Consider the following 17,508-nt stretch of genomic DNA (forward strand, 5'->3'; position numbering starts at 1 on the left):
ATTTGTTTATTTGTTATTTTCCTACTGAAAAAAAGACTGATTGATCTTATGGAGACATGAATGTTTTTGTAGAGATCTTCAAAATAGATAAATCTGATCTCACATAATCATCCATGTCTTCCCCTCATTGTAAATTAGATATACAGTCAATGCTTCCATGTAGCGATGAGGCTAAAAACTTGATGGTAGCACCCCCCCCACACGACGCATGACGGGAGCATCTTGCTTATGAAAATATTTTTTGGCAACTATTGAGCCGCGAATTTGACAAAGAGGCAGTAGATGAGGACCCAGCATCAGGCTGGGCTTGGTGGATTTGTTCTGGAGCTCTTTTCTCCCAAAAGTACGACTTATGGTTCAATGCATGTGTGGGGTAGAGCGGTCGACCTATGATCAGAAGATTGCGGGTTTGATTCCCACCTTGCCCGCCCATGTGTCAAAGTGTCCTTGGGCAAGACACTGAACACCGAATCGTCTCTGGTGGAAAGTTAGCGGCAGTGTTCGACAGCGGAGCTGCTTCAGTGTGTGTGTGACTGGGACTGTGACTCTAAAGCTCATCGGGCCTTCGAGGAAGATAGAAAAGTGATATATATATATATATATATATTGTCATTATGTATTTTTAGCTCTGGTGCGTCTTTTACTTTGCTGCAACTTTTACTCTGGTTTGACTTGCATGTTTTTTTTTTTCTTTACTTTCCATTTTTTAAGCTCCTGCAACTTAAACACGGATGCGACTTATACTCCAGTAAAACTTGCATGTTTCTTTTTTGCTCTTTTACTCTGCTGTGACTTTTACTTTGCTACAACTTTTACTTTGGTGCAACTTATACTCCAGTGTGATATACGATTGTTTTTCTTCTTTGTCATGCATTTTTTAGCTCCTACGATTTATACTCAGGTGCAACTTACTTGTGTTGTTTTTTTCCTTTACTATGCATTTTTTAACTCCTGCAACTTAAACTACAGTGCGTCTTATAGTTTGATGCAAATTATACTCTGGTGTGACTTACATGTGTTATTTTTTTCTCCTGTATTCTGTATTTTTTAGCTTCTTCATCTGGAACTCTGGTGTGACTTATACTCCAGGGCAACTTACATGTTTATTTTTTCTTATTTATTAAGCATTTTTAACTCTGGTGCGACTTTTACTTTCACTGCAAGTTTTACTCTGGTGGGACTTATACCCCAGTGTGATATACGAATGTTTTTTTCTTTTTTATGATGCATTTTTTAGCTCCTGCAACTTAAACTCTGGTGTAACTTATACTCTGACGTCTGTATAATAAGGAACACTTTTTCAGGTGACATAAAGTCAAGGAAACTGTAGCTTCTGCTGTCTTCAAGGATCACATTCTGGAGAAACAGAAGGCGAATTCAGTAAGCAGTTCAGACTCCTCACAGCACAGACCTGCCAGGACAGTTTGCTGTATGAGATCAGCCTGTCATTCTTGACATCTGATGTCATGTTGCCCATTCTAAAGGCTCTAACAGCCTCAGCTGGGGTACATCTGAGTCAACCTTTCAAAGCAATTCTTTTCGGGACTGAAAACATGTGAAGATCATTTAGGGGGAAATGTTTGTGTTTGTGCTGTTTGTGTCAAAATGGAAAGTGTAGTTCTCTGCCAAGCCTTAGTTTGTTCTTATCTGTGAATCTGAATGGAATCTCTGTTCTTCTCATGCTCTGCTGGGATCAAACTAACACACCGCGCTCTTTCTCTTTCAGCATGACAGACTCTCGAGGTAAGCATCTGAGCCATCTGAACCATTCCTCTTGAAAATAATGAAGCTGTGTGGCGCCCTGAGCACGAACCCTTTTTGACTTTCAGATACAACTCGAGTGGGGAGAGCGCGGCGGAGAAGGCAGTCGGCCGCACAGGCTCCTACACCAGGAGGGAGACGAGGCTGGCCTCTCTGAGCAGACAGGAGCAGGACTCCGCTGCCAAAGACTATAAGAAGGTAGTAACTCATCCCTCACTTTAAACAACCACATTCCCCTGTGAAAGATTCCAAGCTGCAGGACTCAGATGCTTTCTGACTGTTGGATGCATGCTGCCTGATGCTCCGTGTGTTCTTCTCAGCTCTGAGGTAATGGAAGAAGAATGAGAGTGTGGTCTTTGTGATCTTGGACTCCCGCCTTAAGCCTCTATTTGATCAAAAAAGTCTAAAATATGTTTTTAGGAGCTTTGATGTAGCCTGGAGTAGAAAGAGCACAAATAAAAATATTGTTAGCCTCATATTAGATTGATGTAGGAAGAGCCTTTTGATCTTTAAAGTCCCTTTTAGATCACTTTATCAATAGAGCAGTAAAAAAACAAAGAGTGAAGCCGGTACAGAAAACAGATCATCTAAAGTGCTAGAACAGTTTATGATTGGCCAAAAATTAGTTGGACTCAGATGAAAAGCATAAGCATGTAAATGATATTGACACTGGTCCACTGGTTGACGCCTCTTCCTGTAACCTAGAAAAACAAATTGCTAAACCTTTCACTGTTTTTGAAGTGAACTGTAAAGCTACAGAGACATTGGCCATGTGACACGCGTTCAAGAGCGCTAATCGTGGGTTCTTCAATGCGCTTTCTGCAATGGTGTTCCCTTTTTTTCTGCTATAGTATGTACTAGCGTATGTCCGCCACCCACAGTTGGAAGAAGCTTCGTGCAAAATGTTGAAGCAGTGCAAATCTTGTGAATCTTAATCCAGTTTTTTTCTTTTACAGCTCTATTCCGATATATGTCCAAAGGTGAATTCCCACCAAACTCAATTCACGCGGCATGTTAGCTAGAGACTATAAGCTCGCGTATGAGCGAGCAAACAAAGGCCTCAGCGACGAGTCCTGCCCAGATCCTGCCCAGAATTGTACTGCTACTGCAGCTGTGCATACGCTATGTCTAAAAAAAAACGACAGAAGCTCTTTGATTTTGGCTAAAAACATCATAATCATTATTAAAAAGGAAACAGGGGATAATTTTGCAATGGAAAAAAATATGGTTGGATATAGAGCATAGATATTCCTGAAAGTATTATATTATTGAACACATTGCCTGTTTTTGTAATTTTTTTCATGATTCTTCAAGCAATAAATCAACATTTAAATATATTTTTTTAACCCTCTAAATGTAGTTTTTAATTATTACATGGTTAATTTGTTCAAAACATGTGGTTTTGTATTCAGTAAATGTTGATAGGAAATGTGATGATTTAAATGACTTGAATGAACTATAAAAGTAACAGGAAGAAGTAAAAAGACGATAGAGGGCGAGAAAGTGACTTCAGTATCAGTAATCCAACTTTTGTTTTAAAAATTGTTTCCATTGATATGTTTTGTTGAATAATAACAATACAAGTATATTTTTTGTGTTTTAGATGTATGCAGATGCTTTAGAAGAGAACGAGAGGCTGAAGTCTAAGTTGCAAGACAGCAAGCAAGAGTTGGTCAAGATTCGATCTCAGCTGGAGAAACTTACACAGGTACATTTGACCAAGCAGAAATCTGAAAAATAAAAAATAAAAGGCAAGAGATGACAAAAAAGATGACTATTTTAAGATCCTTATGAGAGCACTTTTAATCTAAGACATCTCTCCCAAATAACTCGACTGCTCTGACTTCCAGAGACACGATAGGATATCAGAGAGATCTCCCCTTCTTGAGTCGGAGAAAAGGGTGAGTGTGTTCTGTTACCCCTTTGGCATTTTAGGGTTTCACGTGATTGTGCACCAGCTGCACCATCAAGATGGATGACCCTCCAAATCCAATTTTTTTTCCCGGCCGCTTCTCAGCTCTGTCTGCCTTTGTTGCAGGAAAAGCAAGTTCTGGAGAAGCGAGTGTCAGACATGGAGGAGGAAATTAAGGTAAGTTCCTACACAGACGAAACAGGCGTTTGTTTCAAGCGGCGCATCATTTACCCCACAGATGTTTTCTCGCCTCTACGCCGCGCTGAAGTGTTTTCACAGGTCCGAGCGCACACATATCACACAAACCATTTTTTTGTCAGGTGGGTTTTAAGTCAAAGAGAGAAGTTAGTTGCTGGGCTACTTCCTGCCAAGCCAAAGAGGAGCCTCCTCTGCTGCTCCATTTATCCCTCTGTTGGGGTGAACACTGTGACCTAGTTCTACATGAATACCATCCAAAAGCATTAGACCTGCTTTGTGAGACATTCCTGTGCAAGTCCCGCTCCACAAGGACAATGCCACAGAAAGTTTTCAACATTTTATATGATTCCAACACTGCAATTTTATTTTAATACTAAAGGTGACGTTACAGTTCAGGTAAAGGAAGGTTAACTGTAAGACAGTAAAGGGCTCAAGTTTGACTTCCGTGTTGTGACGGTTCCCCTCAGCAGGATGCCCCGCTGAGGTTTCGCTGTGGGTACCAGCCCTGAGAGCGCGCTGAGTCGGGGGGAAAGGGGGATGGTGAGTGGTCGCAGTGGCGCAGGGGACCTGCCTGACACCTCACATGTTTCTCTTTTCTAGCCGAGATCGGGCATGCTGACACGTGTGGACTTTCAACCGGGCTGCCTTGCACTTTTTCTCACAGTCGTGTGATCAGGCAGAGGAAGCTGCTGGTCCTCCACTGGAAGCTCTAGGGCAGGGGTGTCCAAATCTAGGCCTCGAGGGCCTGCTGGTTTTCCAGAAACCCTGCCTTATCTGCTGCTGATCACCTGGATCAGGTGTGTTTGGCCAATAAGGAGATTCAATGGCAGGTTGGTTGGAAAATATATGACACCGGGGCTTGAAGACTGGATTTGAACACCCTTGCTATAGGCCAGGGTTAGGCAACTCCCGGCCTCGAGAACCACATTCCTGCATGTCTTCCAACATAGCCTACTGTGGCATGTTCTAAGTGGCTGGACACACCTGAACCGGGTAATCAGTCATGGATATTTGGAAATCATGCAGACATAGAGGCCCTCGATGCCTGGAGTTGCCCATCCCTGCACTAGACACCTTTGGTTCCACAGGTGAACTGGGAAATAGCATAAACACCTACAATTTAACCCACAAACATGCAAAATGTAACATTTCTGACAGAAATATCGACATAGATGATAGAAAGTACTATAAAATTAACGGACAGGCTTTAGGTTTTTCTTATTTTGGGCAGTTGAAACAGCAGCGCAGTGGAAATATAAGGTTTCGTAGGGTCATAGCAGTCTCAACAGTGAAAGTTTTACACTTCTTGACATCCTTGTAATGATTTGCAGCTGTGTGAGCAATCTGCTGAGCCTTTAAGACAGGCGGCAGCAGCCAATTTATTTTCCTTTCGCTAAATATTCATTTTTCTAATCAGGGGGTTTTCGGTAACAATGCTTGCTTGCACAGAGCATCTCTCTAGAAACAGTCTTATTTGTGAGCTTGGTTGGAGGTCTGGTGTCTGCATTCACTTCTACCTAAATGATTTGAAACAAAGCACGTGTTTCCATCTGGTAGCACTTACTTTCAGAGCATTTGGACCTCATCAGAACTGAAGTTGGGCTCGACTAATGCAACGCGTCATTTCCAAAGGCCTAGTTTGTGGAGCAAACTGCTGGTGATAAGCACAAATTTGTTGGAGTTAATGTTAGAGGTTTTGGGCAGAATCTTGTAAAAGCAAGTCTTCTCAAAGGCTCATGTGCGCGTGTGGTTTGACCTCAGGAACGGTGTCAGACCACAAACATTTCTGGCAAACCACAATGAGGTTTACCTCAAGGAGTCAAGCAAAGAGGAGGAGAAATCAATCACCTCCTTTCCTTAGAGTTTGACTCACTAGGTTCTGAGCTAAACTATGTTTAAACCGCCCTCGGCAATGCACTTCCATTGAAAAGTCCATGTTAACATGGGTATAAATGTGTCGCTCACACAAATTTCTATGACCATTTTTGGGCTTTACGTACAAAACGCCATAGAATGCACTTTAAAGGGGTCATACCATGAAAATTTTTAATTTTTAAGCTTTTATATGCATTTTACTGTTCGTTCCTCACAATAAACAACCCGCCAAATGGTATTTTAATACATTCACGCATTTCCAAGTCATCCTCTAAAAACTTGTGGTCTCAACAGCAGCCCTACCATACCCAAAAAAACAAATGGGTCCTCACAAGCTTACATCACAAGTTAAGAAACGCCCCTCCAGGAAGAGTCTGCTCCACCCCCACAAACACTGTCTCCGCGAAGCTAGCGATGATCAGGTAGCTTGGCAATCCCCCGCCCCCCGGCTTGTGCAAAGGCGTGCAGACGTTGGGAGTTTGCATAGTGAGTCAGTGTTACGATGGCCAAGAAACCCTCATTTGATTAAGGAAGTAACTTCTGGTTTAGGGTTATGCACGACATGTTGGAATGGACCTTATCAGAGAAAGAATCGGGTAATATTGGGAAGACGGCTGGAGAAAGGGAGCAGACTATTTGCTGGTAGAGAAAAGGAGCAAACTATATTCTGGTGGAGAAAGGCAGCAGACTATGTCCTGGTGGAAAAAGGGAGCAGGCTATTTGCTGGTGGAAAAAGGAAGAAGACTGTTTCCTGGTGGAGTAAGGGAGCAAATCATTTCCTGGTAGAGAGAGGGAGAAGACTATTTCCTGGTTAAAAAAGCGAGTGACAAATTGGGAGAACTGGTTTGAACGTGGATCACTGAGTAAAGTCAGAAAGGTGCATGTTAAAAGGATTCTTAATAAGGAGATTAATGATGCTTCAATGAAAACAGAAAAGTTCATAGCTAATGCTGATCAGAACAATGTTCTCGTCATTTCGATAAATCCTGAAATGTTCATCTGGTGTTGTTGCCTGCATTTTTTTGACTGAATTACACCATAAAATGAGCCCGTTAGCCATCACCATTCTGTCTGTGCCAAATTTTGGCAATAAACACACGGGCTGCACTGTATGTACATCAATAAAAAGAACAGGATGTTTTTTTGTGGGTGACATGCTGATGGGGACGGTTCTAGATTGATGTCAGGAAATGGCCGGTGTTCTAACCATCTGTCCTACCTCGTGAGATTTTCCTACCCGTAGCACAAACCGAGAGCTATCCCAGTGTCCTACCTTGTCATCATCCTACCTACTGTAAATGAACAAATATAAGTTTTGATGTTTAGTTGTAAACACAGCAGGGTAGGAGAGAATTATGGGGAGGGTAGGACAAAATTATGGGGAGCAGCGCAACCTCAGAGGGGCCCGAGGTCTTTGAGCAGGTTCATGGAGAAGCAGCACAACCTCACGGGGCGTCAGACAGCTTAACCGGGAGTCGATGCGGCCTCACGGGGGTCCGACCCCCAGCTTTACCGCAAGGCAACATTTCCTGATCAAAAGATCGAGGGGTAGCACAGATTTATGGGCGGTCCGCTAAGACCGAAAAGATGACGTATTTTCGATTTGCGCATGCACAGTATAGGACAGAATCACAGATAGGAAGGATTTCTGGAACATCGGCACCCTCAAGGAGGAAAAGGTGGAGCCTCAGAGATTGATTCATTTTACTTCCGGTTATGAAAAGAGTTCACAAAAATAACTCATATTTCATAAATAATTTCATATTATATTTAATTATTCAATAATATTTGTTTTTTGGTGTTCCAAAGGTAATATACGATCACATATATGGATGTAGTTGCTCTGAAAAGCATGGTGTTTTCACTTTAAAGTTGCACTTTGACCACTCAGGGACTCTGATTCGGTAGTGACATATGGATGATGTTCCCTTTAACTCAGTGTGAACACCGCGGGCTAATTCGTATTCACTACGTTCAAGAATGTGTGTTTAGACTGTCAAGAATGCATGTCTCATGCCTGATGTACATCAGGCGGGAAGTACAGTTGGTGTTTTTTGTTCATGTTGACATTTATTCAGCTTTTTGTCATCCTTTAGTTACACTCTGATGACACAACCCTTTGCTTGTTGCAGCTTCTGTCCTCTTTTCCATATGTTGTGTATTTCTCCTATTATTAGGAAAACGCAGCAGCTCTACCTGTCCGTTTTCTTCATTATGCATGTTCCTCTAGGCAGAAATAGAAACAGTCTCTGCCTTTCTTTGCCCACGGCCCGTCTTCCTGCCTGCCCTGTGTTTTCTGTCTGTCCTCCCTGTATCTCTCTCCACCTGTGTGCAGGCTTTCCCCGCTCTGGCTCAGGTCCAGTCCCTGCGGAGGATGAACGAGCGTCTCCTGGCTGAGAATAGAGCCATGCTGCGCGTCCTTGCCCGCCTCTCTGAAACGGCCTCCATGCCAGAGACAGAGGACCTCTGATCCTTTGAGAGCATTCGCCCTCATTTCCTTCCTGCACACCCCCTTACCCCACCCTTTTCTCACCCACAGCACAACCAGCATTTTTTTTTTCCTCTCTTTTTTTTTTACAATTTCTCCAGCTCCTCTCTGCTGCTTTCCTCGCAGGCAGGTCCCGCTCTCTTTCCGCCCTTTCTCCTCACCTCGCTCTAGTGCATGTTTTCTCCCCTTCCCAGAATGCTTTTGGCTGTCAGAGGTGCAGGTTTGCTACCTCAGACATAACATGGAGCAGCATTTATTCAATGCTGTCTATTGCTTCTAGTAAATTTACTCGTATTTTGACGAAAAAACAATCCATTATATTAAACTAAAATAGCTAATACAGTATTTTGATGCATGAAAATTAAATCTTGTGTAATATCCATAATACACAAAAACATATTTTTTAAACATAATGAATTGATTATTTCTTTTAAAAGAAATGAAATACAAAGGTGAAGGATTTACATCAGGATTATATGTCAGTTTAAAGTGCTATTTAAATAAAATGACTGTTGAAATAAATATAATTATACTTGACTGTTAAACTTAGGTGGAACAATTTCTTAATTGATTCACAATATAGGGTAGAAAAATAATTTTAATGGATAAAAAATCTATGAGCTTTTTCCTTCAAATAAAATAAAATAAATAAAATGAGATCATACGTCTTTATTTATGCAAAAATACCTATACAGTTACTTTTAAATAGCTCAATAACCAGAATGTGGGTCATTCAGGTTCATACTTAAAAAGCAAAAAATGACTACATTGAGGGAAAGTTTTTAATGTGCTGATAATATTTGAGTGGTGTGTGCTTTAAGTCAACCATCTCAGCATGATTCTCTTTGGTTTTTTGAAACACTGAAACAAAAAGGGTGTTTATTTTTAGTTGTTGCTCGTGAGAGATGTGGCCTAGATATTGGGGAAATTGACCTTCCCTGTGTTTCTTTTTTCTTTCACTTCATTCTGTCACCTTTAAGAGTGCAGAGCAAACTGCCAATGTCACCATTCACAGCATTGTGACGCGTCTAATGCATGGCCTGACAGGAGTGGATTTACACTCTAAATTAATTTAAAAAAATGTATCTATGATATATTTCTCATGGCTTCCTCTGTTTGCTTTTTGCAGATTTTAACGGAACTCAAGTCAGACAACCAGCGGCTGAAGGATGAGAACGGGGCTCTCATTCGGGTCATCAGCAAGCTGTCCAAATGAGATGAAATCTGAAGACCCTGAAGTGACTCTTTAGTTCTATACCATGTTGGAAAAACGCCAGCATGGCTGCTGTTGCAGAAAAATAACTGAATGATTCCTGTCAAAGATCCAAAAGGGGGCTGTGATCAAGTATTGCTTAGATTTAACACATCATCATAGATCAGTCACTGTTATACAATATGTGCTTCAAGTAGGGACCAGTTGTGTGGTTTTATTCAACTTCATGCTTTTTTCAAACAAATGAGGGAGTAAAGGCCTATCACGTATGTCTATCACGTCAATATTTCATATTTGTTATGTTTTTGGGGAAAATATTTAAGTATTTCAAAGTATGTTTAGTGATTGAAAAAAACACATCTTGCTTTTCACACATATTTTTAAGAAAAATGTTCCCAATAACATCACGAAGAAGAAACTGAGGTCTACTCTGTTTTTTTCAAGGCCATCCTCCTCAGGTGAGATACGTCCAGTGCCTGTGTAAATGAGGATCTTTACTGCTCCTTTTGTGCAACAGTTTCTGCAATTTTTTTGCCGATACTTTTTTTTTAAAGCACTTTATGACTTTCTGATCGTCTGATCTTTAATTGAAATTTTCTGATATCATCACTTGGTATTTGTATCTTCATTACACAAAGAAAACGTTTAGTTTTAAAAGCCTCATTTCATCCTTCAAACATTCAAGTTTTTAACCTGAGGAGACACTCTGCGCACGTGCAAACACCAATAAAATTCTCTGTTTGTCTTTTAAAAGAGATATATTCATTTAAACATTGCTGGATGTAATGAACATACTGTGTTTACTGCTGAGGAATACAGTAAACATCATTATTTGTTTTAACCCCATGGCCATTTTTGTGTGATAATGAAAACACAAGAAGCAGAAATCATCGGCCTATGAAAAATATTTAGATGAGTTTTTTTTTTTTTTTTTTAGAAAAAACATACAAACTACAGCTTTGAAACTCTAACTGTTGACTGTTAATAAAAGTCAAGTCCTGATTGGTTACAACATAACCAATACTTTTAATAGATAGTAGCTTCACACTGTAAATTTGATCAAATATTGAATATATTGACAACCGGAAAATATTTTTGAGAAAATATTTGAGATAAAAGGAAAAAAATCAATTTCTATTACAAATTGTGTCCTATATTTATATTCATATAGATAAAGGGAACAGTATGTAATTTCATGAAGTGAACCCATCATATTGTTATTTTCTAATTTTTTCCATCACTACAGCACTACAGCTTTGTCTAGGCCGGTTCTCAAACTCGATTTACCTTGGAGCCACTGAAGGCAGAGTTTTGCATTGACTGGGCCGTATGGGGTTCCATTTGTGCCAAAAATTTGTTTTTGCGTCCACTCTCTATATCTTTGGTCCATTGTCTATGTCTACTGAACACGTGTATTGAACATTTGTTCATGTCTGTCTACTACTAAGCAATATCTTCTGTGTGTCCTGTAACGACAGGAGCTAACAACGCTAACAACTGATGCCAAGAACTTTTCTGACAACTAAATCCAACTACAATAGCAAATGCAAAGTTTTAAGCATAAATCAAGCTGAAACAAGCACAAAGCAAATACAAAGCTGTCATCAAAGAGGCGTAGACATGCAGAAGATATTGCTTAATAGACATTGAACTTTCATATTAAGGTGGGGGCTGTAAAATATCAACTCGGAGGCCGCAAATAGCCCGCGGGATGCCAGTTTTAGCTAATGTCTCTTTGACTCATAGATTTCACTGGTGAAACCTAAATAACATACACTTTTTGACCTACTGTAACCTTTCAGCTGTTTTCATGGTTAATGTATATGGCGAGATCTGACGCGGAGAAAAGCAGCTTTGGATTTCGGCTTTGCACCAGCTTTAACGTAAAGTGTTGCATAATGGTGCAATGCTGATTTTCTCCTTGGCAAAATCAGCTGATTTGCATTGATTGTGTAAGAACTGTACTACTGTTAAGTCTTGCATATCAGCGCCAGGCTTCGTTTCTCCGCTTAAGAATCTGCTGGAATTACGTCAGTTGCGCAAACGGTTGAAGAGTTACTGCAGTGGAAAGGCTGTCAACACTGGAGCTGAAGCTCTGGAGTTAAAGGGTTAAGGCTCGCTCAGCTCTAATTGTCAGCTGTTTAATCCAAAAGCCCAGAAATACTTGCCAGGAGGAAGTGATTATGTAAATCAGATCCAAAGTGGTCTAAAGTAAAGGTTTGAAAAGGAAAAACCTTTGAGTTCAAATGATACATTTTAGGCTCTTCTTTGTTCTGTTAGAGATTAGAAAACCCGACTCTTTACGATCTTTTACAAAAGACTGTCTAAAGAAAAGAAAAACTGAGCGTGTGTTGCATGTTGTGATGTTTTTAGAGTCCAGAGTGGAGTGCAGCTTGCTTTGATAGCATTTATTCACACTACAGTCACAACCTGCCACCTTCAAATATGTCCCGTTAACAGTTTGGAATGTGTTCAGTGATAGCGTGTCCGCGTCACACGATCAAAGTGCATATGTAACAATGAATAATAAAAACAAATAAGTTGTGGTAATTAAAAGGCCTTTATTTCCTATTAGTCTTCTTTTTTTACAGAACAGAACACATATGATAAATCTGTAATAAGTTATTTGGTTCCCTCGATAACTTTATAAGGATCCCCAATGTATGTCGACATAAGGGTCAAGAGGAGTTTGTGAGCAACATTTGTGTCCAGTCAAAGGCTAAAGCATGCGATCCACAGTAGGCACAATTACTGACATGAACACGCGCACCACAACACTAGACACGAAGAAACACAGCTAGGGGACACAACCTGACTGCCCTCCAGTGCTATAAAAGATGATGAGGAGAAAGAGATGAAGCAGGAAGAAATAAAAGGAGTCTTGAGAGTACAGCTGCATCAGGGATCAGAGGGGAAGGACTACACGCTCGAGAGTTTGGTACAGTCCTGCCTGTTTGGCAGTGTACACTATGTTCCAGTTGTAAACATGGAGGCCTGCATTCTTTATGCTCAGCAATAGCAGATTGAAGTGGAAAACACAAGTGGGCCCTACTTCCTATTCAGCATGCCGACGCTGATAGTTGGCTACACATAAACAAGACAGGGACAGGCAAACAAAAGCACACGTGACAGAGCGCGGCGACAAATGTCTGTCGTCGGCTCCGGCACATTTCCACATCATGGGTTTGTCATCACAGAGGTAAAGTAACAAAACAAAACAGGTGATTACTCAGAAAGACGGGAGACAAAGAAGAGACACAGTAATAGAGGAGACAAGACAGAGTGACAACATGGCGTTTGTCTCTTCTGAGAGGCTGCTGGACCAGGTTTTCAAACTTTCCCTTTTCAAATCTCTTTGCTTGAAAAACAAACAAAAAAAACGTGAAAAGAAATTATGTGATCTGTTGCAGACACAGGACAGCTTGAGATGCATTGGTGCATAAGACAGTACACGTCTATGCAGGCACACACAACAAACAAGAACTCAGACCACTTTAAATATTAGTTATAATCAATAAATGTACATTTAATGAGTTACCTGTTCCATACATGCAGACCTGTACTGTAGGTATACATCCCTTCTCTCTGTGTTAGCCAAATAGCTTCTTTTCAGCTCCATATCTGGCAGTATTTTGACCCAAACAGTCAAAGAAAATCAAACAAAACCCCTTAAAAATGCTTGCTTGTAATGACATTTGCCTCATCATAAGTCGTATTCTGTTCTGCAAGGACTGTTATCCCAGCACACCATGAAGAAATGGAGGAACACCATGAAGAAATGGAGGCAGCTGCAATCAGGTAGTGGCAGTATTTATATATATATTTTTAAAACGCACAGCAACTCTGCATTTGAACTGCTCCCACTGTGTCGTTTGGTCAAAGTCCATAATATAGATTGAACAGGGAATTCCTCCAATATTATTAAATAATGTGGAGCATGATGCAATACAGGGAGAAATGTTTCCTGAATTGATGGCAGTTTGCTTTAGAAAAATGGTGTATTGAGGTGAGTGTGACAGCTCAGTTCATTTGCATTCTTGCCAGGAAGTAAAATTGTAAAACCAACATAAACATTTTATTTGGCAGTTTAAAGCTTATCATGTGTATCAATGTTTCTTTTTGTGTGGATATTGTTTTTAATTCAAAATATTCTAACAGCAATAAATTATGTAGTCTTCAACCAAGCAAAAACTGGATTAAAATTTGGTTTTAATTTAAACATTTAGAAGCTAACACTCCAATCCCAGCAAGCTAGCTAGAGGCTAAACTAAGCTAGTCATCTTCTTCCTTCATCTTTCACTGCTAAATTTTGTGTTCAAGTTTAATTTTAAACTTTTAAAACAATTTTCCTATTTCACTCAATTTAGTTTTGTGTTTTTTTTTGTTTTTTAGAAAATTATTTTGGCACAAAAAAGCTAATTTGCAAAATACATAAGTGGTGCCAAGCACAAGTTAGCACTGTTTTACTGAAGGAGAGCTCATAAATTAAACAAATGAACGCTATTTAAACGTTGACAATAGTTTAAAAACTCTTCTTCAATTCAAGTTCAACTGGTAACCGAAGCAAAATTCATCTTTTGATTCTTCTTTTAAAAATGACATGTGCTATTTTTGACTTTGAAATGACAGTAACGGTAAAATAGTTCCTATGAAGCTTCAAAATAAAAGTCAACAAAGTAATATCAATATTTTATCTTTAAAGTATATTAAAAATGGAGGGAAAGGACTCTTCTAAGACATTGTCAGATCAATTTGAAATAACTATTTAAGGTATGGGAGGTGTCTGGTGACCATGCATAACCCCTGGCAAGAAGGCAAATTTCCATAATTTTGAATCCATTTCTTTAATATATATTTATGTGCATTACAGGCAACATCTTTCTACAGCTTCAAATGATTGTGGAATGAGTCTGTAGTCATAATGCATAGTCCTATGGAGGGGTTTCACTGTTCCTCTATTTTTTGAAAAAATCTATGATGCCCGGGCAGTTTCCTAAAAAAAAAAAAAAAAAAAAGACAAATAAATAAATAAATAAAATGTCCACATGAACTCCAAACCACCTGCAGAGTTTTTTTTTTCTTTTTCTGATTGTACGAGTATATTCTGCAAAACTGGAAGAAGGGAAACTAGAAGAGTGACCCAGTTTGGTTTATAAATTGCACTCAGCCCAAGAATAGAATGCACTCTAATATTTATAGTTATATTATTAATACTGAGATCCTATTGTATTATCATATATATTATGTATACTGATAAAACAAGGAATATGCATTACTAATCACAATACAGTAAAATCGGCTACCTCTATGAAACAAGGACATCGATAGCTTTGAAAGTAGAAAAAGACACATTCACTCACAACAGTTCTCATATACAGTAGAATGGATTTTGCCCTCTTGATGAACAAAGATCTCTAAAAAGATAAAGGAATGTAAGTGTAACACTGGGCACAGAAAATAAAAGACAGTATTTTTTTTATTTTTCTCTTCATAAATAAGTTCTAGCTACTCAGCTGAGCTCTAAAGAGTTAGTGCTTGAGTTTTATGGCTTTCAGGTTTGTCTTATTCTGTTTACATATACACTTTTAATAAACACAGTAAAAGAGAGACGCAGCTGTGATATTTTCCAGGTCAGCCAAACAGAAAGAAAAATATACTTGGGATAAAAAAAAGCAAAAAGATGTTTTTTTTTTAAGTTACTTCTGTTCATTTAAATAGGACTACTTGTGTTTTGGGCCTTGGAGCAGCAGTCAGACTTGATTCCTGATCAGTGGCAGCAGAAACAGGTCCTCCTCCAATTAGCGATTGAATAGTTAATTGACTCAGTTTCTAATAAACAGTTTAAACTGTCATTCGAAAACATTCATCGCACACTTGGACTCTGTCTTGGTCATTAAAAAATAAAAAAATTTGTTGTGACAAAAAGAAAAGAAAAATAAATAAATTCAACGCTGATCATTTAAAGTGTTTTGGAGAAAAAAAAAAGCTAATAAATGTTCTTAAATAAAGCTTTGGAGCACAGCAAATTTAAATAGCAAGCATGCGGCTACATCATCGTTCTACATGAACTCACACACAGCACTGAACAACACACTTGCTTAAGAATTTCAGGCATGGAAAGGTTCTTATTAGTAACAGTTATTCTATTATTTGTATGACATTCTCTCCAATGACCCTCATGGAAAATAAATTCACACTTTGTTCTATTTAGAAAATATACAGTGCATTTTTTTTCCCTTCTTGGTGTTATTAAAATGGCAAATTACAACCATGTACGTACACGATATATTTTTGCTTCATCTCTAAAACATGCTCTTATGTACAGTATTTTGTATAAACATGCAGTATCAACAAGTAGGAGCTATGTACTGTATATAAGCAAAACTACACAATGGGCTGCTTGATTGCTTCCATGTTGCTTTTTCTTTAGTGTTGCTTCATCAAACAAAGAAGGAAAAATTATGTAAAAGTGGAATTTAACTGCTGTAAAAAAATTAACAAAAACAAAACAATAATCTTTCAATTAAACAAAAGAAGAAGAGATGCATAAAAGGTTAACCAACTTTACATTACACTCTTAACTGGTAGAGGCTGTTCTATATGCTTTCAATAAGCATAATTTTAGTTTTTTTTATTTTTAATAAACAGCTTAACCAGCAAGGAAGCACTCTTGGGTCCTAACAAAAGCATATGAGACAAAAAAGTGTCATCAGTCTATTCTGGACTGGTCAGCTTTAGCCAAATAATATTTTGGATGTTGTTTTTACTCAAAAATCATCTTCAACAGAATGTTATATCACAATTATAGAGAGCCAAATGTATAGTTTTTTTTTATTAGTTTATTGTTGTTTTGTTGGAAAAAATAGAATTTCAAATCCTGCTGCTAACATGCCCTGCTGCACTGTAGTAGCAAAAAGTGCTACTTAATTAAAAATGTTCCCTAATTTTTTGGTTGGTCCAAAAAAGTCAGCAGAAAAAAATACCCAGCAGCTTCATTATTAAAGGTTCGACTTGAGTTGGTATGAACAGTGAGAAGACTTTCAACACTACATGAAATTTTAGGTCAAATGGAAATTTGTGGACGGCCTTGCTGCGCTTTTGCTTTAAAGGGAACTGGACTTTTTTTGTGCTCTTAATGTAACTATACTGTTTAACTTAGTTAAAACTGTAACGGCTCTTTCAGCTTGGAATTTTTGCCTTTAAATTTTGGAGACGGGATGAAAGCAGCGTATGATGGCAGATGGTTTTTGCGTCTTTGGCTCTTTATACTGAACCTGATCCATTCTGTGAAGATTCCAGGGAAAAGCGAAATGTGTCTAAATCCCAGGAAGAGACTTGTCTGCATGTGCCACAGAAAATAATTTCAATTCCACAACAACTACATGGCAAATAAAGCACAACACAGATCAAGAAACAGCATCAAACTACAACAGGAAAAAATAATTGAAAAAGAAAGAAAGAAAAAAACAACCCAGTAGTGCAATTATGTTCAACAGTTTGGTAAGCTGTGTATAAAATACACACAGATCAGTGCTTTCCTCCAGACCATATCTCTCTGATCAGGTGAGAAATTCAATATCCAAAAGACTTAAAACACAGTAGTTGAGGACAAAGAAAGCTGAAGCGAAACGAGGGGATCTCATTGATTTTAAAAACAAAATTTACAAAAAAACAGCACTTATTCTCAACAAATAATTAAAGCTCTGATTTCTGAGCATACTTACACAACATATTTAAAGTGCTTAAGGAATATAAGATAAACAAAAAAGAGAAAGAAATGAAGCGAACAACACCGCTAACTGGAAGGCGTCCCTGGTAGTTGAGAATTGCTTATCTTGTTACTTGGAAGGCTTGTCTCCTTTATGACTGTAAGACGGTTATAGGGATTCCTTTTGAGTAAAACCCTTGTGTCAAGTCCATGACTCAATGGCAGTAACACTGAACAAGTGACATACGGAATCTGAGGTGTTGGGAAAGGGGGGCGGGGGGTGGCAGACCGCAGCCAGTAATCGACACCTTGTAAATACCATGTCGGTGGTAGTTGCACCGCTCTAACATTTC

The 17,508-nt window shown here is 38.9% G+C and overlaps 2 protein-coding genes across 6 annotated transcripts in view; one reads left to right on the forward strand and one right to left on the reverse strand.

Moving 5' to 3' along the window:
- Positions 1-12,016, forward strand: part of LOC112158651 (protein phosphatase 1 regulatory subunit 12B) — a 17,131-nt gene extending 5,115 nt beyond the window's left edge. Inside the window, exons 2-8 of one of the 4 annotated variants that reach the window (XM_036212809.1) lie at positions 1,727-1,743; positions 1,830-1,959; positions 3,365-3,469; positions 3,612-3,662; positions 3,800-3,850; positions 4,342-4,411; positions 9,364-12,016. In XM_036212809.1, coding sequence (XP_036068702.1) covers positions 1,727-1,743; positions 1,830-1,959; positions 3,365-3,469; positions 3,612-3,662; positions 3,800-3,850; positions 4,342-4,380 — 393 coding nt within the window. In that variant the 3' untranslated portion in view covers positions 4,381-4,411; positions 9,364-12,016. Of the gene's footprint in view, positions 1-1,726; positions 1,744-1,829; positions 1,960-3,364; positions 3,470-3,611; positions 3,663-3,799; positions 3,851-4,338; positions 4,412-8,081; positions 8,616-9,363 lie in introns of those variants that run through there. The other 3 variants (XM_036212808.1, XM_036212806.1, XM_036212807.1) reach the window with 3 other exon arrangements.
- LOC112158650 (synaptotagmin-2) overlaps positions 11,989-17,508 on the reverse strand; it is a gene marked incomplete in the record, with an annotated part of 78,869 nt that continues 73,349 nt past the window's right edge. For both annotated transcript variants that reach the window (XM_024292092.2, XM_024292091.2), the window contains 1 exon segment: positions 11,989-17,508.

This window comes from Oryzias melastigma, linkage group LG7, assembly GCF_002922805.2.
Source record: "Oryzias melastigma strain HK-1 linkage group LG7, ASM292280v2, whole genome shotgun sequence".
In the NCBI taxonomy this organism is placed as follows: Eukaryota; Metazoa; Chordata; class Actinopteri; order Beloniformes; family Adrianichthyidae; genus Oryzias; species Oryzias melastigma.